The 27,053-nt window shown below is 36.7% G+C and overlaps 1 protein-coding gene across 7 annotated transcripts in view; it reads left to right on the top strand.

Annotated features, from left to right (window-relative positions):
• The window catches only part of rapgef1b (Rap guanine nucleotide exchange factor (GEF) 1b), a 67,860-nt gene that overhangs the window by 14,207 nt on the left and 26,600 nt on the right, over nucleotides 1–27,053 (top strand). For 5 of the 7 annotated variants that reach the window (XM_028462107.1, XM_028462103.1, XM_028462106.1 and 2 more), the window contains exons 2-6: nucleotides 19,924–20,069; nucleotides 22,289–22,467; nucleotides 25,065–25,221; nucleotides 26,714–26,802; nucleotides 26,869–27,018. In XM_028462107.1, coding sequence (XP_028317908.1) covers nucleotides 19,924–20,069; nucleotides 22,289–22,467; nucleotides 25,065–25,221; nucleotides 26,714–26,802; nucleotides 26,869–27,018 — 721 coding nt within the window. The remainder of the gene's footprint in view (nucleotides 1–19,923; nucleotides 20,070–22,288; nucleotides 22,468–25,064; nucleotides 25,222–26,713; nucleotides 26,803–26,868; nucleotides 27,019–27,053) is intronic. The other 2 variants (XM_028462104.1, XM_028462102.1) reach the window with 1 other exon arrangement.

Genomic DNA, 27,053 nt, shown 5'->3' with positions numbered 1-27,053 from the left:
TGGTCTGACCGACACAAATGGAAATGTTGTTGGTCTGTCTGCTACTCCTTTTATTAAATGTTGGAATTATTTAATTTAAACAATGCACCATCTGTATGCCAGTGGGTGTATTTGCATTCATCTGCGTGTGTGTCTAGAGAGAGAATTTGCAGGAATAAACTAGGGAGAATTTGATTATCGGTAACCTTAAATGAATTTTTTTAATATAAATTTGATAAGAAAAAATGCAAATACAATTCCCTTCATCTTCTATGGTGGCATAGCATTAGCATCACAATAACTCTAGCTAATTATCTAAAGTCCATCTATCGGTTTTCTGACCCGCTTGCTCCTTTTTAATGGGTTCTGGGATAATTCTCTATATTGTTACTTTTTGCTGGTTTACGAGCTAGGAAAAGCAGGGAGGAGAGACTCAAGGCAGGAAATAGAAAGGGTGGGGAAGAATAGATTATTTTACAGTGAGAGTGAAATGTGAAGTTGTATTAGAACATATTGTGCTTATTATGTTGTGTAATCAAGCCAGTCTGTTGACAAGTGTGAAGCTTAGCTATAATGGTGGTGGCTGTGGACAGAGGGAAGGAGTGAGTGGGTCGTTTTCTGATCAACACCAATCTTCACCAATCTCTATTTGTTTTGAAGAACCCCAACAACATAGTATTTAAGGTTTATTTTCTCAAACTGTTTTCTGGAGTTTTAGCCCTCTGAAAAGTCACTTTCAGAGCGCTCCTAAAAACAGGCGGTTTTTGAGGCCTTCATGCACATGCATTAGTAGGTGTAAACACATATGCTACTTCAGCAAAACCATTATAAAGTGATTTTTTTCATCATACTGCCCCTTTAATGACAAATTTAGATTTAAAATATAATATGGGGTAGTAACCGTTAGCTAACATGAAGTTCATAAAAATCCTGAGTATTATAGCAGCTTTGATATTGGTGTTGTTGATACATGTAAGGATATCTGTGTGTGTGGCACATCTGCTTATTAAAAACTATGGATTCAGTGCAATCCCAGTAAGGCCATGGATAGGTCAGGATCCTGTACAGGGTGCGTCTCACACTCGCTCGTTTCTGACACCAGTCTAATTTAGATTAGAGGGAGAGAAGTTGAGATCTCTCTGTTGTTGTCAAACAGATGTGGATGTTTGCTCTCATATCCAGAGCTAACGACTCATATCCCTCTGATTTGATAGTTTTTAATGAAATTCAAAAAGTAATAATTGGTCCATTCATAGGCAGATGCACGTGTATTTCAGTCTTGACTGAATCTGGAGAAAGCAGATTCTGTCTGATTGTTTTCTTCCCACTTCGCTGACCCACTTCCTCAAGGATGTTCCTCCTCATGCCAACTGAATGAGTGAATAAGCTTTTGAAAGAGTAGTAAAACATGCAATACTGAGGGTTTATGAGCTTGTAAAACACTTTGCCAGTGAGAAATGAAATTGGTTCCTACAATCAGTGGTAAATGGTAAATGGACTTGATTTTATATAGCGCTTTATCCCCACACTGAAGCAGTCTCAAAGCGCTTTACATATCAGCTCATTCACCCAATCACTCTCACATTCACACACCAGTGGGACAGGACTGCCATGCAAGGCGCTAGTCGACCACTGGGAGCAACTTAGGGTTCAGTGTCTTGCCCAAGGACACTTCGACACATAGTCAGGTACTGGGATCGAACCCCCAACCTCTCGATCAGAAGACGACCCTCTACCACCTGAGCCATGGTCGCCCTGTGAACTTTGGTCAAGGTGTATTTCATTAATTTCACATGATTTAATTTTTTTTCTCCACGTATAGAATCTGAACCAGAAGGAGTCAACGATTAAAATAATTCTGTTTGTACACCATGATCTAACGGCACCTGAATTAGGTCAATGAGTACAGCTTTGGATCCTTTACACTGAGCACTAGCATAGTTCTATGCAACGACACAAACCTTTCACTGTTCCTGCTGTGAACAGAGACTCCTGTGTGCTTGACTTGTTTAGAGCGTTCGCTAGCTGTGACTTACGTAGTTAGCTTACAGCTGGAGAGGGAGCAGAACATGTGAATGCCATATTGTAACTTTCAACAATCACCATGTTTACATTAGCACTCAGTGTCTTTTCTCTATTTTATTTACAATGTTGCTTTTAAGGCTCGAATCTCCATAACTGTTTATGTTGTTTATTTCATTGACTTCATTATCAATTTATTACTAGATTAAGAAAGTGTAGTTTTAGAGTCCTTCAAATCCAGAAATGAAAAAGGAATACAAATATTTTTGGGTGATTATTTTAGCCCATCAAAAAGCCAAAAATGTTTTATTTGGATCTGTGGAACAACATGAAACTACCCTGAGGAAAACCTAAGGAACTTACAATTTTTAGCTAGAGGCAACATTTTTCTTTTAAGAAAGAAGACAATTAATATTTACATGTCATGATTTTAAATGTGCATAAATTCAGTTTATAATAAAGATGGTCAAACAAGTACTCTTTACTTAGCCGACTTACTCTCACATGGATTTACCTGCCATTGCCAGATTACAAGTCGTGATGCACCCAAAATTCGAGTTTTTGGCCGCAACACTTTAACTCACTGAAACAGGATGTTTTAAAGATGCAAGCTCACACCATAGACAGCATGCGCTTCTCTAGAAAAGGGCCAACTTGTCCGGACTTGCGGAGCGGCATTATTTCAATACATCTGAGCTAGTGATGCACCGAAATTCCAAATGAAACACTTTATTCACTGAAACCCCCCAACCGAAACAGGATGTTGTAAAGACGCAAGCAAAGACGGCGGACAGCGTGCGCTTGTCTGGAAACAGGCTAACTTGTCCGCGGACTTGCTGAGTGTCTGTATTTCATCACATCTGACCACTGCAGTTTCTTCTAAGCAGAGGTTGAGTGTGATTTATGTTTCTGTGTCACATGTGTAGCCCTCCATCAGCATAGACATATACACAGCAGACTGACACATGTCTGCGCATCAGAAGCATGGGTCCATCAGCGCACGTTTTGCTGAGATCTGCACTTTATCACGACTGTACTCGGTCCGCGCTTGAACAGATTTCACTGTGATAAAGCAGAGAAACTGCCCTTCATCAACAACTTCAATGCACTTTGTGTTTTAATGAGAAAACATATTTAATTTAACTCTCTTTCAGCAGCTCAGTCAGTTATAGTTATTATTATTTAATGTATGAGTGTGGTCAACTTAAACATTTTATAAATTAGTATTTTTATTGTGGTGCATTTTTGGTTTTCTGGCCGACACACTTTTCTCACTGAAAAAAGCCGTGTCATCACACAGGATGTTGTGATGACACGGCAAATAGCGTGTGTGTTTGTCTGTAAAACTTGTCCATGGAGTCATTTAGCGTCTGGACTTTATCACGAAAGTACTTCATCTGCGTTATAAAGATCATTACTTGGATGGGATTAAAATAAACCAGCGAGCGCAAGAAAAGATGCACGCAGCAGTCAAAGCACACGGAGCACACACTATGTGCGTCTCCAAGAACATGCTTGGGTAATAAATTAAAACGAAGTAGCTGATTTTCATCAATTACTTCAATGCACTTTGAGTTTTAATGATAGAACATATTTACTTTAACTCTATTTCAGCAGCTCAGTCAGTTATAGTCCTGTACATTAATATTGAATGTATGAGTGGGGTCAAGTTAAACATTTTATCATTTTATTTTATATTGTGCATTGTTGGAATGTCAGTGCTAAATATATATTTTCATAATTTTATTCTTTGAAGCATTAATATTCATTTATACAATTACAATGTTTTAATTTTAGTGAGGTTAGTACACATTTATACATATAAATGCAATGGTTTGCATAATAATTTGTTTCTGTTTTCTCCCTTGGTTTTTTTCGGTTTCGATTTTCGGTTTCGGCCGAGAAGTTTCATTTCGGTGCATCATTGATTTAAAGTGTTGACACCTTTGCTATCAAATCATGCTTTTAATAAGGTGTGAAAATGAAAATGAAAATGTTTTTTTTTTTTGTTTTTTTTTTTTATCCTTGGTGCTTTTGAGCTGCAATACGCTTGGTTCTCTTGGGCATCTGTATGCCTGTCTTGTCTGATAAAGATGTGTCGAGAGCATTACAAATGGTCCGCTGTACAGACGAGATCAGCTTTGTGCAGCTCATACTCAACACAGGCAGAAGAAATGGTAGCACTCCTCACTCCTCGCTGCTTTAGGCCGTTTACTGTCACCTTCGTTCCTCTGCCTCCTGATACGTCTTGTATACGCAGCAGCAGCGGAGTAATTGGTTCTAACTTCTCCTGTGGCTGTTTGCATGTTGGATCAGTTCTCTATCTGAAGTGCTTAAATGTGCCTGTTCAGTATCTAAACCACTGTCTCTAACAGCTGAATTGATCTTGGAAATATAGAGTTTTCCCTTCTGCGGTAATGTCTGTGTTTTGGTGCTGCTTGATGTTATAAATACTGACAAACTATCGGTATTTATATTTGTTTGTGATGTTATTGTAAGGACACCTTGTGTAAAGCAGTAGTATTTTAGGCTTTCAGGGGAAAGTAAGCTGTGTGTAGTTAACTGCCATACCAGGAAGGTCACTTGAAGGATCGCACTTCTCTAAATGTGTTTCTGCTGGGTCATTCTCTGCCGCAGTGCTCCTGTTTGTCTCATGTGACTTTATGTTGAGGTTTGCATCTGTTAAAGTAAGGCAGGGTTTTAGTGTTTAGTTTTTAAAGAAGGGCTGCAGGATTCTTTCCTGGCTGAGTACCAATAACCAGGTCTGAAACTTGATGAGGGAGGGGCTCCCAGTGAGATGGACATGGGACAGGAAATCACACCAGTGACCTCGGCGTCAATTGGGAAGGAACAGGAGGGGTACTTAGGATGGTGCGTGGATTGTGGTTTCCCATTTTCAACACTGCTTTCTGGCTACTAAAGCCTGTAGTCACATTTTTTTTAAAACATCTGCCAGATGTGGTGACCAACAGTTACATAATTGATGATTTAATTACAAATGATTGTGGGTCTGTTTCATCATAGAAGTGATGATAATTTGAGCTTCTAATACTGTCAAATATTTTATCCACTAGTGGTGAAATAACTGATGCATCCTTGTCTCAATTTATTTTTGTCTAATCATTACGGTCTGAAAAATGAAGTTAATTTAAAATAAATTGATCAAAACATTTAATAAACCATTGATCCCTGTGGGGAAGCTGGGTGACATTAATGCTACTGTAATAAATCTTTTTTAAGACAGTCAGGATAATCCCTATCAGTACATCTTTTATCTACAGTTACACATTGTTTTAAATTACATTTTTATTTTGACATGCATTTTTGTTTGATTATGGGTTTTTTTTTTGTTTCTGCACAAGAGTTGAAAACCAATATTTTCTATAAAAATTGAGAAAATATTTCTTTTTAAAAAAATCAGAATTAAAAAAAAATAATTGTCTGGAAAACACAGAATTTGGGAAATAAATACATTTATATATATATATATTGCAATATGAAAAGTCTGTCTGTGTTGTCTTTAGCTGTTTTTTTTAATGTTCTGGCTTTTGTTGTCTCACACTCTCCCTGACTTTACGCGTTTTGTACTTGTGTCAAAGTGTGTGGCTTTTACTGGTTTTAACATTTGGGGCTTCCCTTTGCTTTCAGCTCATGTTCTATTTGTTGTCAATGCAATGGAAAGCGGGCCCTGAGGCGTCCTTTCTGCATGCTTTTTACTTGTGGTTGAATAGTTTAGAGAGTCCCTTTGTCAGCTCATTTGTTTCCGTCTATAGACGTGAACAGGTCTGTGAATGCTGGTGCGTTGTGTGTACATGTGTTTCTGTTGTATATGGGACAATGGAATAAGCTGGACCTCAAAGTTTGCTCAATAATAGCTTTCAATAAACCCAGATGAACTGTATAGTTTTACCCACTACGACACATTAACCTCAATAGAAAATACCCTTTGGCTAAATCTACACATGTTTGGGATTCGTTTCATCTAGATTTTTTAGAATGAAGGTCAAAAAATATTTGCCAGCTGTGTTTTGTGTGAATTAACATCTTTAGGAAAGCAGCTGTTGTACAGTATATCCCAGAACAAAGAGGATAAACGTCGGCAAAAATGGCTCAAATTATTTGATTACTTAAACACATTAAACTAAACTTTTGGCATCTTTTATAACACACTCTCCGCTAAATCATTGAAATAAAATGACTTGCTTGCATTCTCAGCAAATGGTGCCACAAAGTCACAAAACAGGTATTAATAACACTAACAAATCTATTTCCATTTATGGTGGGGTTGCGAGTTAGAGGCTTAGGTTCAAGACTTGTGCAACAATGTAATACATAAACTGCAATCCTCACTGTCTGTCCCACAGTAGCTACAGTAACTGTATGCGTCACACTGCATTGCAGATATTGCAGTTTGCCCTGCTAGGGTGGAGTGTGTTGCGGGATTTGAATTTTTCTTTTTTCTTTTTTGAAATTCTTTTAGTTTTTTCTGCACACACACTGCACCAGTCTGACTTACCATAAGTCATTGCTTTTAAAACATGGCATGCATTGCCAGGCAGTGCACTAATCTTATTTGTTACAAACTCATCTGCTTCCAAAAATAGTTACAGAAGACAAAACAAAGCAGTTCCCTCATGTTTTGAACAAAAAGTAGGAGAAAACAGTTTTTTTTTGCTCATTGCTCAACACTCAGCACTGGTGGCATTTAGGCAGGGTTCACTTCTGAATAGCCTTTTTTCAGCATTACCACTTACTGGAGGTTGTTTCATTGCATCTTTTATTGTCTAATTTTACAAGTTATTGTTTATAACTTGTGGGAATTAGGTGGGAAAAGTGGTGGAAAGGGTTTATAAGTGCCGGAAATGTGGGAAAAATGTGCAGAAAAGACATTGAAATTTGATGGAGAAGTGGCAGAAATGGGAGTAATGCAGCAAAAAATGCATTAAAAGGATTAAAAAATATGGTAGGAAAAAGTGATTAAAACATGGCAAGTTTGGTGGAGTTGCAGAAAAAGGGGTTAGGGTTACATTTATTTATTTAACTGAACAATATCCACTATTATCCAGGAAGTTTAATATTATTTGTGCTACAGTATATAGTCATTTTAAAGATGTAAATCTTTGTTTTAATCAGAAATAAAATGGGTTAAAGGTGACCAGAAAAGGTGGTGATATTTTTTAAAACCACAAATTGGTTAAAAGTTGCAAATTAGGGCTAATGTAGGAACAATTAGTTTAAATTGGCAAACAATGGGCATGACAAATTGTGAATGTGGTTAAATTGGCAAAAATAATTAAGCAGGAAATATGGTGAAAAGAGGTTCAAATTGACGATAATGGGTCAAGAAGATATGAGACATTAGGTGGGAAAAGTGGTTGAAAGGGTTTATTATAAATGCTGAAAATGTCTTGAAAGTGGGAAAAATGTGCAGAAAAGGCATTGAAATTTGATGAAGTGGCATTAGTGGGAGTAATGGAGCAAAATGCATTAAAAGGACCAAAAATCTGACAACAAAATGTGATGAAAACAGGTAAAAATTTGGCCGGTTTGGTGGAGTTGCAGAAAAAGGATAGAAATAAGCAAAAATGTTTCGCAACCCCAATTGTGGTCCTGACCCCAAGGTTGAGAACCCCTGCCTTAGAGGAGGCCATACTCCCACTAGACTTATAAAAAGACAATATGGCTAAAAGCGTCTCGTCTCGTGGAGTCTGTTCCTCAATAAGACTATTTTGGGTGTTCTACAGTTTTGCAACATCAGCTGTGGAACAACATACCAGTTTCTGTAATGTAGGAGTCATTATTACTGCAGCAAATACACAAGAGTGAAGGAAACTTGTCTTCCTTAAGATAAAGTTTACAGTTGACTTCAAAATCAGCCAATGCCAGTTTTTTTTCTAACATAATCAGGGTGACACATGATTGTCGATGTACAACTTTTTCATTACTTCCTATGCTGACAGCCTTAGACTATAGGTCAGAAAGTATTGATTAAATGTGTAATGAAATGGAGAATATTGAATATCCATTTAAATCAGCTGCATTTTTAATTAGCAAAGAGGAGACTTTGCATTTTATGAATCCCACTGGAGTTGATCTAATGTAAGTCCAACTGCAGTCTGATGTGCTACTGTTTGGTTTTGGGTTTAAAGACTTTTCAAATTTTTCAACCTTGGGGTTGGGACCAAATGTGGGATCACCTGAAATTGAAATGGGGTCACCTGAAATGTCTAGTCATTGACAAAAAAAAGATCAATTTTGAATGGAATTTTTAAATTATTCTTCTTTATCAAATAAACAAGCATTAGATACTTTCACTTTCTCAAATATAAATAGTTAAAATAAAATACAGTATTTAAAAAATAAAATACAAATAGAATGCAGTATAAAAATATCTGAGTGTGCACAACTTGTCATTTATCCTGGTTACTCTTTATTTGCAACACATGATAATAAAAATATTTAAAAACTAATTCTAGAAAGAGAAAAAAAGTCTTTGGGTCACATTTGTGACATTGAAAAAAGGGTCACGATCCAAAAAAGGTTGGGAACCACTGGAGTAAAACCACTTCCTGTCAAAGTGGAAAAAAAATGTGACGAAGAAGAAGAAAAAGTAATTATGATAAGTTCTCTGTAATTTGCATTCAAGGGGAACAAAATCTAATAAAATGGAAACTGTTTTTTCCCTAGGCTGGTGGTTTTACGTCTTAAAGATCAAATCTGTGCTAAATTTAGAGCAGAATGAACGATGAGTGATGTGCATGAGTCGGGGGAGAGTAACCACTACTCACTGATACGTCATTCACCACATTTGTAACAATCTTTGTCATTTTATGCATTTAGATGCTTGAAGCAAGGGGGGTTGTAGTTAATTTAGAAACCTAACTACCAGATGTAACATTTATAACACGTACGCATCCACTGAGTGTGATTGTTTGTGTCCCATTAGTAAACCTTAAAAAGGAGAAGTTTTTTTGGAATTGTCTTAGAGAAACTGGTGTAAACTGGTTGCTGGTTTGGTCGTAGAATAGAGGAGGCTTTGAGGCACATGTTTATCACACCACACTCAACCTAATGGTCCACCTTCCTCTAAAACACCAGTTTTCATAGGGTACATGTGTAGCTTTGGGATGTTTTATTTTGAAAGTTTGAAAATGATATGCTCATGCTTAGGAATGGGAAATGGCAGTTGCCAACACTTTCAAGATTGTGTCATATACAGTAAGTCGGGCTGGGTGATATGGACCAAAACTCATCTTGATAGTTTTTTCTCAAAATGACAATATACAATATAAATCTTGCTAATTTTAATTCAAATAAACTCTTACCAAAAAGACAATTCTGGGTTAAATTTTGCTGATGCAAAATGCCACACAGACACATTTATTAACAAACAGCTGCACAATATGTCGCTTTTGTCTTTTTCTCCTATAAGGGACAGCACGTGTGAGTGAGTTGTGTAGTGTGGCTAGTTTAGGGGAAGGGTTAGGACTCACTCAAAAATTCATCTTCCGGTACCTTTCATGCTTTTCTGAGAAGTAGTGAGAGGAACGACTCCTAAAACAAGTATTTTGATACAAAATAAGCTATAAAGAATATATACATCGATATAGGCGATATTGTATTTTTCTACATCTCCAAAATAGAAAACTCAATATATCTTGAATCTCTATAAATCTACCAGCTCTACATATAAGGGTGTAAGAAAAAATGGATTTGGCGATATATTTGACAGTTTGATAACATACCAATTGTTTTTGATGGTTACCATTTACTTGTTCCCGCAAGTTTAAAAAACTTGAAATAAATTGTATTTCATACCATTTTCTACTTGTAAAGGTGAAATTTATAATTATTGATAACAATATATTGCAATATATATCGTATTGTTTAGTACCGGGCTATATCGTACAGTATCGTCAGATTTATGGCAATGAACACCCCTAGTATCATAGCAACTGTTAAAGATAGATAAACTATTGCTATAATCTATTGTTTTCAAAGTGAGTCAACCTCTGTTGTAGTTTTCTATCTTTGTGTTAAACTGAAAAACAGTAAACATTGAGGGTTTTTTGCAACATAAACATTCTGACCTATATTCAAATTGTTTTGTGTTGATATTATCAGATTTTACAAGCCTCCTATCATCACACTATATATTATTAATGTGCTTGAGTCAAAGGATACAAAGGATAACTTTAATAACTTCTGTTTAGCCTGGAATCGTGCATAATGCAAAAGCCCTGTGCTTTCCTGAGGTCGATGATGAATTGCGTGCCTGGATTTTTGGAGCTGACCTACTACCCCAAATTTTTATCTCCTCATCCACCACTTCTAATCTTCCCCATGTGTAGCCGTGGAGCTGCTTAGTCTCCTGTAATGCTTGAATCCTTGAATTTGAGCCCAGAAATTGATCATGAGTATAAGCATGACTGTAAAACGTAGTTTGGTTTCACAGCAAACTTTATTTTACGGCATTTGCCCCTTCATGGTTGTTAACATAGGTGTGAGACATTGCCTCAGCATTATCATTATCCCTCACCACAAATGTGGAAGGGGGATATAGGTTTGAACTCCCTCCGTCCGTCCGAGTTAAAGGGGACAGCTTTTCTTAGAAACCGTTTAAGGTAGGATAACCAAATTTGCTGTGTGGCTTCAGGGTATCAATACCTTGATGGAGTTTTTTTTACTCTTTTGGAGAAAACATTTAATTTTATATTCTGATGTGATAACATTTTTTTATGTATACATCTAAGTTTGATTTAGGACATTTAGGAAATGGCTGTGAGTTATGAGAACCAATCTGGCGGGGGATGTTGATGACTGTCTTCTTGTTAATCCTGTCCCATAGAGGAGAAAAAACCAAAAGTGCCACATATTGTGAAGCTGCTTGTTAATAAATGTGCTTGGGTGGCATTTTGCATCAGCAAATTTAACCCAGAATTGTTTTCGAAATAAAAAATATCAAGATTTATGTCGTGCATTGCCATTTTATGAAATAATATCGATATGAATTTTGGTCTGTATCGCCCAGCCCTACTACGCATCACAAGAGAACGTTTGGTACGAGTCACTTGTTCTCATTCATACTGGCGCACACAGCTTTTCCGATAGCACTGGGTTATTTGTTCCTGATCACTGACCCATGGCTGGTAGGCCTGGTTTACCAGTCAATGACACAATTAATGACATGTTTGTGTAACTGGGACATTCAGACCTGCCATTCACTGTTTTACATTTATTTAGAAAACGTGTCTATTAGTCGTCCTGTGGCCAATAGATAAACTTCACACTCTTGAGCACAGCTGCAACACTCATCATTAGATCATTCCCTACGTTACTACCCTAAATCAGCAACATTCCAGAATAGTGCTTCTATCAGTTTTGTGGCCTTTCCTGTAAATGTAGAGCCAAAGATAGAGGTTGGAATACCTCCCTGTGCTCTAAAGGTGCTATAAATGATAACAAAGGACACTGGATAATTAATTTTCAACACTGAGCAAAAAACAGCCAGCAGGAAGAATCCACCGAATAGGAGGGAATGAATAATTCACAGAGCACTTAAATATTTCCTGTTTAATTTTCTTTCTTTCTTTCTTTCCTCTCCAAATGTCCCTGCTGTTCATTTTACGATCACATTTTTCCTGTGGGAAAGGGATAGTTGGAATAGTTCCCTCATGTTATTTTGCTCACACCCATTTGTGTCATTTTAAAAAGATTATGCAAGGGCTCCAAGGGTCACATTATACAATCAACAAAAATGTTTTGCATGCATCAGTAAAAATGTCAAAAACACATTACCAGTGGCAACAATTTTACTTTGTATTTAACACAACCCTAAAGTCACCAAATGAATTGCCTCTTAAATAATGGCTGCTGAGATTTATATCTAGTCCTACATGCTGATAATATGAAGGAAAAAAATCTAGCACAGCTTTTTTTTAAAACAGAATTTACTTATTTAATTTAATACAATTTTATTTATATATTCATAGATTGTATTTGGCCTCATGAGTATGAATAAGCCATATTATTGCTCCTGTTAATGCATTTTAGCTAGATTACTCCCATTTCTGCCACTTCTCCATCAAATTCCAATGCCTTTTCTCTACATTTTTTCCCAAAGGGAAGACACCAAAACATTTCCCCTGCAATTTAAACCTTGGAAAATTCTACCTTTTATTATTTCCTGTTTGTCTTCCTTCTACGCGTGAGGGTTTTTCACCTGTCCATTTTTTTCTACTGCTGTCACGAAATCCTTTTTGACTCTTGTGGTCTCACATTAACACGGTGCTCATGCACACTTTCACTGTTCATCTCTTCTGAGGAAGTTTAACAGCAGGTGACAGCTGTTTACCTTCAGCTGTGGTTCTTCCTTGTCTTTCCTTTCTGTTTTTAACTTCTGAGCTGCTGTCAGAGCTTCGCTGAGCAGGAGCCACATTAATGTAGTCGTTTGTCTCTCACCAGATATGCTGTCAGTCTGAGTCACTGTATGATACCACTATGGCTGTGTTTGAAATGTCATACTAACGTACTACTCATACGAAGTCTGATGTCAAAATTAGTATGAAGTGCACATTAGATTGTATGGAAAAATTGAGTATGTGAGATGTATACTATATACCAGTGTTTCTCAAACTTTTTTAGCTCAAGTACCCCCTTTGTCTGACTACAACATAACACACATCTTAAAGAATCTCATTATGTAAATACATGAAATTAAACGGTATTTAGTTCCTCCTAAATAGATTTATTTTTATAGTTTATATCCTTTCTGGTCATCTCCCACCTGTTATGGGACCAAGAATGACTGTTGTGTTTTAAGTTCATGTTCTAAGCAAAATAATTTCTATCATTATGATTATCATATTGAACTAAAAATAAACATTTTAAAACCCCATATTCATTTGTTAATTTTCCAATTTTTCTCTCTCAAGAACCCCCTGTAATGCCATTGTGTACCCCTAGGGGTACATGTACCCCCATTTGAGAAACACTGCCATTTACTATATATATAGTATATGAAGAATGCACAGTGGACACACTAGTCATACTCAACTGCCCCATGATGCATTTGGAGCGGAATGTAAAATTGTCCTGGGACTGGCTTCAAGCTAACACTCAAAAATCCCTTTTTCAAAATAAAAGCATCTGTTCTTGTCTTCCAACACTTCTGTAAATTGGGCTCTTGATTTGAAGTTGATCGGATGTTTTATCAGTAGCACAATGGGGGGTCTCCAAAATTTTGGTATGAAATGTGTTTCAGTGAATTTTATGGATGAATGGACCACATGTTGATATTCTACGTGGTCACTTTCTCACTTAAAATGTTTTCAGAACTTTCAAAGGTGGAGAATCAACAGAGATATTTAGCCTCGGTGTGTTTCAGGTTTTTTGTCGTTTTAGGTTCCAAATGCATCTTGGAAAACTTGATGGTTCAGTGGGAACGCTCATCATCCTAATTATACTAATAGTTTATAGCAGACAGTATTTACTCATTGAGTTTGTAGAGCATTGTACGGAGGGTTCCATTTAGAACACGGACCATATCTACCCTCATTTCCATAATATAAACTCATGACTATTCCAGCTTTTCGATATACATCTTTTTTAGAATTACTTGAATGGTGTTAAAGATGGGTTTGTTTAGTTGCTTCAAATAGTATTTATTTCAGCATTTTGTTTGAGTGTAAGAGTACAGGTAGTCATTGAGTATGTGAGACTGCAGAGTCATGTTCATGCTGCTGGGTAGGAAACCCCAGACTGAGTGTATTTGTGTGCATACCTGCCTCAGGGAATCTATGCATCACCTTAAGGCAACAGAAAGAAACCAAAAGGTTTCCAATTCCACAGTTAAGAAATCTGACAGAAAGTACACAGAAAATCAATGTAAAGTGCATTGATTGTACACACCAAACCTGGAGCACTGTTGGCCTTTGCCAGAAGCAGCGATAAATTAGCACCGTGTGTGTGTGTGTGTGTTTGTGTGCGTGCGTGTGTGTGTGTGTGACAAAGCCATCAGAAGGTACAGCAGCTCAATAACTCCTGGGGTCTCCATAGTGTTGTGAGAACTCTTCTCAGGCTTTGTTCAGGAGCCACTTGTAGTGTAGCGTTTGTTTTAATTGTCCCCGTGGCCTTTCAGAGCAGCAGTAGCAGTGATGAGGCCATTTAAATACTGGACTATTTACTTTTTTTAGTTCAGGGACCAAATATGAACCAGTTTGATTTCAATTGGGCAGAGATTTTAGATGGGGGAACTATTTTTACACCATTGTACCCTAGTTTTTAATATCAGTTCAATTAACTTAAAAAAAATTATTAATTTTGTTACCAATTTTTGTGTAATTTAAGCAATTTTGTGAAAAATGTGGTTCTTTTGACAATTGGCAATAAAAAATGACTGCATTCATGTGATATAAACAAAGGAAAAATGCAAGCCCGTAAAAATATTGTGGAGTTTGATTAAATTGGTGAATTTTAGATATCTACAACTGAATTATTTGGTAATTTACACAATAATTCATGTTTTCTCTGTCATTCGTACATTGTGATTAAAATGTCCATTTTTAGTTTTGAGCAGTATTTTAGCAATAACAAAGTTAAGATTTAAGCATTGTATACTTTATTAAAATTATTTTAGCCTTATGTACTAGTAAATGTAACAGCTTTTCTTCTTTCAGTAATAAATTGAGATATTTTCAGGGTGTATACTTGTAAAATGAAGTATGGCTTTAATGTTTTCTTGTTTTTTGAGAGTACCATGATACCTCAAGAGATTGGATTAGAAATGTGGTGTTGCTGCCAACAAATGAGTTTTCTGTTTGTTTGCCATATCTGCTCTCTATAGTCATCTCTCACTCTGGTTCTGCAACTGCTCCAGGACCAAATATAATAATCATTAAAAAAAAAAAAACACACTTTTTTACAAAGAGAGGAATTAATCATTGGTTTTCATCGATCGCACCCACATGGGGATGACTTTGGAAAGGTGGAGAAGGTGTAGTAACGTAAGCTTGGAACAGCTAACTGTTGACGATAAGCAGCTGAGCCACAGCTGTAGTAATCACACGTCTCTCACTCATTGGTTTGCTGTACAATCACAGTCGCAATGTTTTCATGTCAGCTTTGCTTTGCTCATCCTGTGTCACTGTGCAGATATCTGAGATTACCACTGGATAATATCACACAAGGGCTGCTATGCACTATGTACATCCTGGCCTGTGGCAAAACTAGCTGATACCTTTAGCCCCAGGTTACAAAAGAAAAACATGCTTGCTATTTTCACTACGGCAGGGGTTCTCAACTTTGGGGTCAGTACCCCATTTGGGGACGTAAGACACTGCGGGGAAGTCGTCAGATGCCTTCAAGAAACCAGAAATATTTTTTTAACAATTTTGAGCCCATTTTTGCTTATTTTTACCATTTTTTTGCAACTACACCAAACTTGCCATATTTTAACCTATTTTCATCACTTTTTCTTGCCATATTTTTGCTCCTTTTAATGCATTTTTGCTCCATTCCTGCCACTTCATCAAATTTCAAACCGTTTTCTGCATACTTTTTTCCACTTATAAACCCTTTCCGCCATATTTACCCACCTATTTTCACCATGTTTCCTGCTTATTTTTTTCAACAACATTGGTTTGTCATGCTCATTATTTGCCAGTTTAGACTAATTGTTTCTACTTTTTCTGCTACTGTTAAGCCAATATTTACGTTTGAACCCTTTTTTTTTTTTTTTTTACCACTTTTTCTGTCCTTTTTTGATCATTTTAATTTTAATTAAATTTTGACAACCTTTAACCATTTTCTGTCATTTTTAAAATCCTATTTCACCACCTTTTCTGCCATTTTTGGTCACTTTTAACCCATTTATTTATTTACATCTTGAGGATGACTTTATACTATGTTGCAAATAATAATAAACTTCCTGGATAACAGTGGATATTATTCTTATAAATAAATAAATGTGGTTATCACAGATTCATGGAACAATGGACTATCATTTTGCTGACTTTATGGATGGACCCTGAAAAGCTTTATTTTGGGGGTCGCGGCCTGGAAAAGTTGAGAACCACTGCACTACAGGACTCTTCATCCTTTGCGGCCAAGCTACTAAAGTATCGATCCAGAGCTGCTGAGATAAACTTTCTTTTTCTAAATGTCACTCAACGTGTTCACTCTGATAAATTCCATCTTAACCTTTCTTCTTTTCCCTTATTCCTGCCTTCTAACTGTTCTTTGACTTTTAGTCATTGTGTTTCTGTTGTATTGATCTAAAATGAAATACATTATAAAAGCATTATTTATAGTAGAAGTCACCACTTTAAAGTCACTTATCGGATCAGCATGGTGAGCAAAAGAAGCTTCTGGGCTGAGATTTTCATTCCAGTCGTTGTATTTTCTGCACCGAGCACAAAAAATCACTCGCTGAGCAGGCCTGGTTTTTCCCTGGTTATTCATTGTAAATGCAGGCACACTGCTGGTAGTGTGACTACTTTCAATGGATCATTAAAGGTATATATTACAAAAGTAACTTACTGACTAGAAAATTCAGCAGTTAGTGTTTATTTTACAAATTTCCAAAGCTATACTGGACTTTGCTCTGCTTCATCATTTCCAAATGCCATTGTTAAAATGTTTTAAATATGCACAAATACAAAAATATATACATATATATTTTTCTATATCTACACTACATGTAACGCAATTTTTTTTGTGACGACTATGCATGATTTATTCTTGCAAAAGAGTAAATAATACATGTATTACACTGCACAGTTGTGATAGTGGCCCTAATTAAGGGAATGCTATATTTTATTATTATTATTTTAACAGTCTTTTTCTTATATATGTTGTCTTTTTCCTTTCTTTATTTTCTTGCTGTGACAGTATAATGGCATATTCAGAGAGATTATTGGAGGGGAAAACATCCCAATGCTCAGACACAATGAAAATGAGAGTGACCGCTCATGTTGGACCAGAAATATGATGGTTATGTAGGTATGGGATGCTAAGGTGCTGCCAGGCACGAGAAGAGAAAGGCCAGTGAGCAAGTTGACGGATGCAGTAAGGAAGGAGGACATAATATTGGAGGAAGTGGAAACTCCAAAATGCAGACGGAGAAAGAAATATGAATAGAAAACACTTACTAGCCATGTAGCTTAAAGAAAAAAGGAAGAAAGGTTTTTCAAGTTACGAAAGAAATATTCTGGGAAACCTACAGCAATTTTATGAATAGATTAACTTCTCGTTAAGCTTGAGATATTTCCAGATGCTTCAGTCTAACTTGGTGACTCTGTCCTGACTCCTCCTGACTAGGGTTGAGCTGAAATTTCGGCCACCAAAACATTTTTGGCTGAAAATAGCCCAAAAGGGCATTTTAGGTTTTAGGCCTAAACAGGATGTTGTAAAAAGTGAAGCTGATCTCCATCTATAAAAGTGGTTCCCAAACTTTTCACAATCCTGTAGTTGTACCCCTTCAGACATTTAACCTGAAGCCATGTACCCCTGACTTCTGCACATTTATTTTGCAATGTCATATACATTGCAGCCCTACAGTGAAATGTGTCCCTGAATTTTGCCTATCTTGTTGAGGAATAATTTATAAAATAAAAGGAATAAAGAATAATCATCTGTAAGCACACAAGAAAACATGTTATTCAGAGATATCCCTTGTTTGCTTTTATTACTTTCTTTTTTTTTTTTTTTTGTGAAAATGAATCTACCAAACATTTGTTGATTGAATATAGCAGTAATACAACTTCTTTGAAACTGAAATACAAGTTGAGAGCATGAACAGAACTCTGCAATGTTTGGCTGAATTTAATATTTGTGCTTTTTTGGGGGCTCTGCATGTGTCATTTGTGGCAATGCATGGAGGCTCCTGACTGCTGGTCTATTTATATTCTAGTTTCCAATGTTGTCATGCTGTTTTACATTTTTATTCACTTACCCTTTATGACGATTTGCGTTCCCCTGGGGGTACCTGTACCCCACTTTGGCAACCTAGGATCTAGAACTTCAATGCCCTTTGTGTTTTAATGAGATAACCTATTTAATTTGACTAACTTTTTGCATCTCAGTCAGTTATAGGCCTAAACAATATTATTTAATGTACACATAAGTGGGCTCAAGTTAAAATTTGAATTTTTTAATTTTATATTGTGCAATGCTGCAATGTCAGTGTTAAATAAATATTTTCATATGTTTAATTGATTTATTAATATTAATTTATACAATTGCAGTGTTTGGATTTTAATGAGGTTAATACACATTCAGCAATGGGACTAATAATTTGCATAATCATTTGTTTTGGTTTTTTGGTTTTCGGCCTTGGTTTTTCCTCATTTTTGGTTTCGTCCCAGAACGTTCATTTGGGAGCATTTCTACTCCTGACCTGTTAGTAAGAGATGGCAGACAGAGTAACATCAGGCTTAACTTTGCGTACATACAATTGATATCATTTGGTAACTAAGAAGAAGTAGGTCAAATACAGATTAAAGATGAAGAGTGATCGTGAGATACACTTCCCACTAACCCTGAAGTTTATTTAATCAGCCACAGAACAAGAGAAACTTAGAGAACTGGTTGTGTCAGTTTATTTTTACGCAGCTCTGAGATTTTATTTTAATTAATCTTTTTTATGAAAATGAGCGTAAAACAAAAGCCCAGAGGGTCAGCAGGCATGCCTCTACTCATGATGTTTCCGCTCCAGGACTAAACCTCAGTGGAAATACCAGCGTTCTAATGAAAAACACAGTTGTTCTTGGCTACTATCGCCCTGTGAACTCTGCCTCATGTTGGAAAGGATGAGGATGAGGAAGAGGGGAAGGGGGAATAACTAAGGCATAGGGTGGAGATGTGATTGGCATGTTAATCGATGGTACACATGAAAGGGCTGCCCTGCCTCAGTGCTGCTTTTACTGCAGTGGATTGCTTTCCAGCATTCTGATTGTGATGGAAGTGAAACACCAGAGCATGCTTTCATGGAGCTGAGAGGTGATGATTACATGAGATAAAGGTGCAATTTTGATGCTGATAAAATGCCTCGCTTCCGTTCCTGCTGTGTCGCTGCTGTTATTAGCATTGATCCAGTGATTTGGTTTTGTGTGGAGATGAAAAGGCAGAAAGAGGTCGAGAGACGCCATTATCGTAAATTCACAGATCCGGGATCGCAACTAGTTGAAATCTACTAAATTACACTTTAATTGGAAGCTCCGCATGGATAAATTATAGGATCCTTTAACTCCACCTCACCCCGTGTCTTTGTCACACATGCACACCTGTGTACAAAATAGACTGCTCAAAGACGAGCAGCTTCCTGTTCAAAACTAGGACAATGGAATTAAAGGAATCTGGAATCATGTTTCACTGAACCACATCCAAAATGACAGAGAAAACATAAATCATTGTGTAAATCACCAAATAATTCAATTGTAAATTGTTGTTAAAAGAACTTTTTCCCAAATCCCACAATTTTTCTTAAATTATTCCACAAAATCTCCCCAAATTAATAAACAAATTGGTTTAAAAAAAAATAAAAAATCAATGAATCAAAAGACATTTAAGTATCTGTCATTTATTGCTTAGACAAACCCTGCCCTGAACGCCTCCCTAGTGAGGCGTTCAGGGCACGTCCCTCCGGAAGGAGGCCCCGGGGAAGACCCAGGACACGCTGGAGAGACTATGTCTCTCGGCTGGCCTGGGAACGTCTCGGGGTCCCCCCGGAAGAGCTGGAGGAAGTGGCCGGGGAGAGGGAAGTCTGGGCCTCCCTACTGAGGATGCTGCCCCCGCGACCCGGAAACGGCTAAGCAGAAGAAGATGGGATGGATGGAATATATAATGCAGTACCTGGAAAGAGTGCAGATTATATTCTCTACAATTGACCTCTCATCACCCTTTTTTTCTACCCTCTTTGTACAGACTCGCAGCGGTCTCACCTGTCCACCCTCACCATGATACTGAAGGACAAGTTCCACTCCCCAAAGATCAAGAGGACTCTATCTAAGAAGGGCAAACAGCTTCAGCCAGAGCCAGCAGCCAGATGTGCTGAGAAACCTGCCAACAAGGTGTGTGCATGTGTTTATGATTTATTTTATTATTTTTCCAGAACGTACTTATGTGGGAGTCGTGGGAAATCAGATCTCCACCTATTTCTGTCTGTATTTGTTGGACTATTGTTTCCCTGTATGCTGTTTTATGCTCCTGTTTCCCATTGTGTCTATGACTAACCTTGCTGGTTCCCACAGCCTCCCAGTAAAATGTGGTGGTGGCTCTGCAGCAGGTGTCATAACCTAGAAATACATAAATAAAACCAGAATTAACTTGGTTCCTCAAAGGGATTTTGGTGCATTAAGTACTTTCCTCCAATTGAAAAAGCACTTTGCAGTATTTAAAAACTGCTAAGCCACCTCACTGGATCTTTGCGATAGAAATGTGTTAATACCAGTAAGCCATAATAGTTTTGGCATTTAAGTATTTTGGTCTGGTCCTTGCCTACGTACATGCTTTTCACTTTAAAAGAGGAACAGAATTGAGGGATGTAAGAATGTGACATTTTACTTTAATTTAAAAATAAATAGAAGCAGTTCAATATATCTGTTCTTTACGGAAGAGGAGTAGGGCCACTATAAAAAAAAAAAAAAACAACCAAAAAACAGAGCGACAGTAGTGCAATGCTGTCAAACTCATTTTAGTTCAAGGGCCAAGGGCAGGTTTTTAGGTGGGTAAACAAACAATTTCAACATTAATGTGTCCAAGTTTGCACTTCCAGATATAAGTAAGACATAATGTATGGAAGGCATCAACAATATCTTTGCAATAAGTGACAGATACTTAGATGTCGTTTGATTGTTGTTTTGTTTTTTACTAATTTTTATTTAATTTGGGGTAATTTTGTGGAATAATTTCAGAAAAATTGCTTTTGGAAAAATGTAGTTCTTTTTATTATTTGGTAATTTACACAATGATTCATGTTTTCTCTGTAACTTTTACTTTCTCCTGCGGGCCGAATTGAATGTTCTGAGGGGCCCGATTTGGCCCCCCGGGCCTTGAGTTTGACACTGGTGCAGTAGTGGAAGGAAAAAAAAAAATCACAATTGTAGATTTTTTTAATTTTTTTTTAGTCTTAATCTTTTTTGTCTTGGCACATTTTTATATTTATTTTCTTTGTCTTAATTTTTACCTTTTTTTCGTTTTGTTTTGACTCTTTTTTTCCAGTCCTGTTTTTTTTTTTTTTCTTTTCCCCCCCGCTTTCATCTGTTACTATTCTGGGACACCTGTAAGCTCCTCCCACACACACCACAGGTGGAGGCAGCAGCAGTTTTCTGAGCAGCTGGAGGAAGAAAGGATTGAGAATGAATTGAGTATGACCACTAAGAGAAGACGTTTCTCAGGAAACTCGCTAATGCAGAAAATCCCAGGATCGGATCTTGAGTTTGTCACCTGTGTTTTAAAGCCTCGCAAAATAGGAAGCTTTTAAATGAAATGACTAAATACTAAATGTACAAATGTGTGCATTTCCAACACTGAAAACCAAATTAAAATGAGAGCTTTAGCTCTCTAAACCAGGGGTGTCAAACTCATTTTAGTTCAGGGGCCAAATATGGACCAGTTTGAGCTTAAGTGGGCTGCAGATTTTAGGTGGGAAAAGAGCAAATTCAATATTAATGTGCCCTGGATTGCACTTCCATGTATGTAAATTATACATAAATGATGAAGTATGTGGTATCTCAGTCCCTGGAGGATCTTCACTTAAATTTCCCTCATTTTGTTAATTTGTAGAAATTTCGAGGAATAATTTAAGGAAAATTTCCCAGATTTTGGAGAAATTGAGTTGTTTCAACAGGTTAAGATTGAAAATGACTGCCATAATATGATATAAACTGGAATACCGTTACTGGAAAACTGGCAAATATTGTGGATTTTAATAGATTTTTTTGAATTTGGAGAGGCTGAGATACTGTGTTTTTTTTTTTTTTATAATTTTTACTTTCTTGAGCGGGCTGAATTTGATGTCTCTAAAGTCCAAAGAGCCGGATTTGGCCGCCTCAACCTGGACTTTGACACATGTTTTTATCCAGTTTCAGCCACACTTAATATCTTGCTTATCTTTTCATTATGAAGGTGTTGATTAATATGTCTACCGTGTATGAGTTCCAATACGTCATGTTTTTGCAGCATGTTCATGTTGCAGCAATGATGAGGAAAATGTTTGCATTTTGTTTTTCATTGTCAGATCTTATTTCTTTTGGTTCTGTGTTAATGTGCTTTTGTGTTTGGTTTTCAGAAGGTCAATCGGCTCGAGGAGCACGAAAAGGAGGTGGTCAGCGCTTTGCGCTACTTCAAAACAATCGTTGACAAGATGGTTTTGGAGAAGAAGGTTCTGGAGATGCTCCCAGGCTCTGCCAGTAAGGTGCTGGAAGCCATTCTACCTCTGGTGCAGGGCGAGGCACGGATACAGCACAGGTAAGGTCATATGGTCTCATAAACAATCTGAACTATTAGATCATGATGACATTACATCATTAGGGTTGCAGGTGATTAGTTGGAACAACAGTTCAGCAACCTCAGGATTTCCAACTGCGTACATGTTGGAACGAGCTCTCAGTATGTTCTGTAGTGGCAGACGTTGCCTTAAGGCTTCTCTTCCCTGATACCCGGAGCTTTAAAATCCACATTCTCCTGTTGTTTCATGGTAATGTGTCGTGTTAAGAATGTTATCTTTAAGGAACACAAAGTATTTTCAGTGCTCTGCAAATGTATCCCAAGTTGGAGTTTAGTTCAGAATATTTTAAAGCTTCTGTGTTGTGATTTTAACTTTGGTTAAATCCGGATGTATGGTCGCCCTAACCTAGACATGTAACAGACATGTCCTCTTTTCACATCTTGTCCGAGCAGATTTTACAAACCCATTAAATTGTCCGGGCTTCCCAGGGACCCTGAACACATCTCGGGGAACAAGTTAATTTAAATGACTGTAACCCTGCTAATATTTGCTCTATCTGAGAAATTCCACCAGTTTCAAAGAGCTAAAGAGTTCCTCTTTACAGCAAGTATCATCATCTTTACAGCAAGTATCATCTTCACATGTAATTTTACTCACACGTGACTCAATCATTAAAGATACCGCTTTGTTTTGACGAAATTGTCACACACGAGGAAAAGAGAAGAAAGACTGAAGTCCAAGATGGATTGAAATAGTGAGATTTAATACTGGTGGATTTAATTAAAAAATATGAGCAAGAAGATCCTCCTGGATGATAAAACCTCATCACCTCCACGTCTCCACAGGCGACCGACAGAATAAAGCTCAGTCTGCGTTATTGAAGTGTATATTTAATGATTATTTACTGTTTTGTAAGCCTTGAGTTGTTTTCTTTTATTTAAAAATATATATATTTTCCATTCCACGAAGCGATGTTTCTCATTGTTTCAATTATTTGACAGATTTTAAGTACAATTTCAAGTACAGATTATTAAAATGCATAATTAAGGTTATTGCCTCGAGTCATTCATTTAAAGTCTTTGTTATAAAGAGAGGAATTCATTTTTAAACCTTATGGACATTAACAACGTATCTATTTACTGTATCTACTATGTTGTATTTTGTTTCAAGAAAACTACTTTGAGTACTTTGAGTATGCCATAAGAGTCCCCTTTTTTTGGAAATCAAAATATGGTCGCCCTATAGTTTAGGTGCTTCCAGAGGTGAGGGGTTTCATATCTTATGGCTCTGTATTTCAAAACAGTCAATGACAAATAGCTTAAATGCAGCTAATAGATTATAGGTGGAAAATAACTTTTAAACCCCAGGATACATACAGCGAGATCAACGTGTGATTTCACAACTTCCACTAGTGTTTGTTACCTTTAATATAATTGGATGGTTGCTGTAATTCCTTTTTTTCTCCCTTTGTCTGCACATGCTGCACATCTGGTTGCTGCAGTTCTAATAATTTTAATCCAATAATGACATCACAAGTCACTAACTATAATTTATGTGGAGAAAAGAGGCTGTAAGCATCCTTAGAAGCTCTAATCCAGTTAACTAAAGTTATTTGCTTTTCCTACACCACCAAATGTTTTCAACCAGCACCATTGAACCTTTTTCCTCCATTCATCAACCCAGCAGCTTTACTGTAAGGCTAAGTCACGCAGAGACAGACACTGGGAGGATGATCCAGCTCTGTGAATCACCTTTAGCATGTCGCTGCAGGTCTAGGACACACCTTAGTGTGAAGTCTGAATGCACGATCTGCAGGAGGGAGAAACAACACCCCGTTTATCCTTGTGGTTACACATTCCTCTGTCTGCAGCAGGAGCTCATGTGTGCATGTTCCTCAATAAATGCCCAAAAATGCAGTTCAAAGAATGCAGGTTGTTGAGAAAGTGTCAAATATTTAATCTGATTCTTTTTTCGACTTTGTGTCCAATGTGGAATTTTCTTTCATCTCTATTTACTCCTCTCTTCTTACTTCTGCCCTTTATCCTCGCCTCCTGCATGCTGAGTGTCTTTATTACGGAATAGGGTTAGGGACACTAGAAAGAAAACTTCAAAACAAGAGCCAATATTTATTTATTTTTTTGTATTATCATTATGACTTTAATCTCAGTATTTTGAGTTTTGACTTTTTTCTTAGAATTCTGACTTTTTTTCTGAGAATTCCTTCTTTATTGTGAGAATTCTGACTTTTCTCAGAATTTTCACTTTAATCTCAGAATCCTGATTTCTTTCTTGAGAATTCTTACTTTAATCTCAGAACTTTCAATTTTTTGTCAGAATTCTCACTTTGACTCTTTTCTTAGAATTCTGACTTTTTTTCTGAGAATTCTGACTTGAATCTGAGAATTCTGACTTTTTTTCTCAGAATTGACTTTTTTTTAAGAAAAATATTTTTTTTCTTAAAATTCTGACTTCAAACCCAGTATTCTGAATTTTTTCTCAAACTATTAATGATAATAACATATTGGACCTTGTTTTATTGGGGTTTTTCAGTGGCCCTAATCCTCTTCCATACTTTATTGACCTCTCACTCATGTATAACCTCATACCTCTCCAACAGTTCGGCACTGACTTCCTGCCACAGCCGTGTGTATCAGAGTCTGGCTAACCTCATTCGTTGGGCCGACCAAGTGATGCTGGATGGCATCGACCTTGAGGACAAGGAGAACGTGGCGTCTGTCACCACGGTCATCAAAGCAGTGCTGGATGGAGTCAAGGTGTGTCTTTGAGTGCTTACTGCCTATAGGAAAAATAAAAATACCTTTGGTTTTAATGACTATAGGACAATGGGAGGTTGTGATCATTTAAAAGGTTTTTCATTTGGTTCCTTGTTGTCCTGTGTATTTCTGACTAGTTGGATCATACTAGAATTGATAATTGGAACAAGTACCGAAGCTTTTCCCCCCACATTCTGCATTTGTTTTCATATCATCATGAAGATGTTTGAAAAGAGGGGGAAAAAAAATCAGTTCTATAGTAGGAATTTAGGCATTTTAATTATTGCATTTCTGAGTTTTACATTAAAATTTATTAATGTAAAATTTTAAATAATGTAATAAATGATTTATTACTTTTTATGTTGAAAATCCAGGGTAAATTTAGTCCAGCGGTCAAGATAAATTCTTAGCCCATTGTTTGTTCTTTTGTTTTTTTTTGTTTTTTGTTACATGCATTTTTGTCTTCATTTCGTAAATCTGGCAAAGTATTTGCAAAGCGTGTTCTCTGTATTTACCCCACATAAAAAATGTAGAAACTGAAACATTAAATTTTTATGGGTCAATGACGTATAAGCATTTCACTGCATAGTTCATAAAATGGGCATTACTGGGAAAGGTTTGCATGAATATTCTGATGGAAATATCTTATACAATAACAGGACTATGATAACTAAAATAGAAAATAAATCTGAATAGATTTGGTCATTTTAAAGATTTTTTCAAAACACTGGTCATGGCCAGATAGTCACACTACATGATATTTTGACACATTGAATAACAGAATAAATTACAGAAGTCATTTCATAAGTAATATATGAAAAAAATCAAAGTGAGCTCATATATACTGTTACTACATGTTTGGTATTTTTTTTATGCATTTATTTTGTTATTTAATTTTTATTTATTTTAAATAAACAACAATCCAACACAAAGACAGAGACAATTACAGAAAAGAACAAGGAAAGAAAAATAAAAAAATGCTGACCATGTTTTCAATTTTTATACCTTATAATACAGTAAGTGTGTGCGTGGGTTTGTTTGTGATATTATAATAATTATAATAATGGTATTGTGTTATTAGTGGGTCAGGGGAGGAGACAATAATAACAGGTTAATAATAGACAAATACGTGGGGGAAAGGAACAATATATATATATATATATATATATATATATATATTCTAATAAAATTGAGAGAAGAGAGGGAAAAAAACCTTTTTATGCTTTTAAATTATTTTTTTACTAAAATAAATGCAGTTGGACCAAATATTTAGGTATCATGTCATTGACACTATTACAGTTGTTATTGTGTTGAATAGATTAGCCTAATGTAGAACTAATTTTGGGTCTCTAAATGTAAAATGAACTGCATATTTAATGGGGTTGTCCTAGCAGGTTTAAAGCAGTGACATGTAGGTTTGCATAAAATAAACTAAATGCCATAATGTTCATAAAGAAAGCTGAAACTGACTGATTTTGCTGTCCTTTTACAGGAATTAGTAAAGCTGACAATAGAGAAACAGGAGCAGCCATCACCCACTACCCCCAGCAAACCAGCCCCCCCACCCATCCCAGCAGAAAAGTGAGTGCACATGAATCTAAAGCTTTTAAAGCAGCAGGTTAACTTATACGAGGTGTTTGTCTATAGCAGTGCATCGTCAGAAATGCCTTCTATAGATCGGGAGCAGGACGTCTCAAACAAGATGGCTACGCCAGCAGAAACTGCACCTGAAGTACCCGAGGAGGACGTCGCTCCCCCCAAACCTCCTCTTCCTGAAGCCAAGATGGCAGAGCTCAGGTAAAGACTACAAACATGTCCTCCAATAGTATTTG

The sequence above is a fragment of the Gouania willdenowi genome, chromosome 12 (genome assembly GCF_900634775.1).
Source record: "Gouania willdenowi chromosome 12, fGouWil2.1, whole genome shotgun sequence".
Lineage (NCBI taxonomy): Eukaryota > Metazoa > Chordata > Actinopteri > Blenniiformes > Gobiesocidae > Gouania > Gouania willdenowi.
Note: the sequence above shows the minus strand (reverse complement) of the source record. Positions and strands in the feature narration are given on the sequence as shown.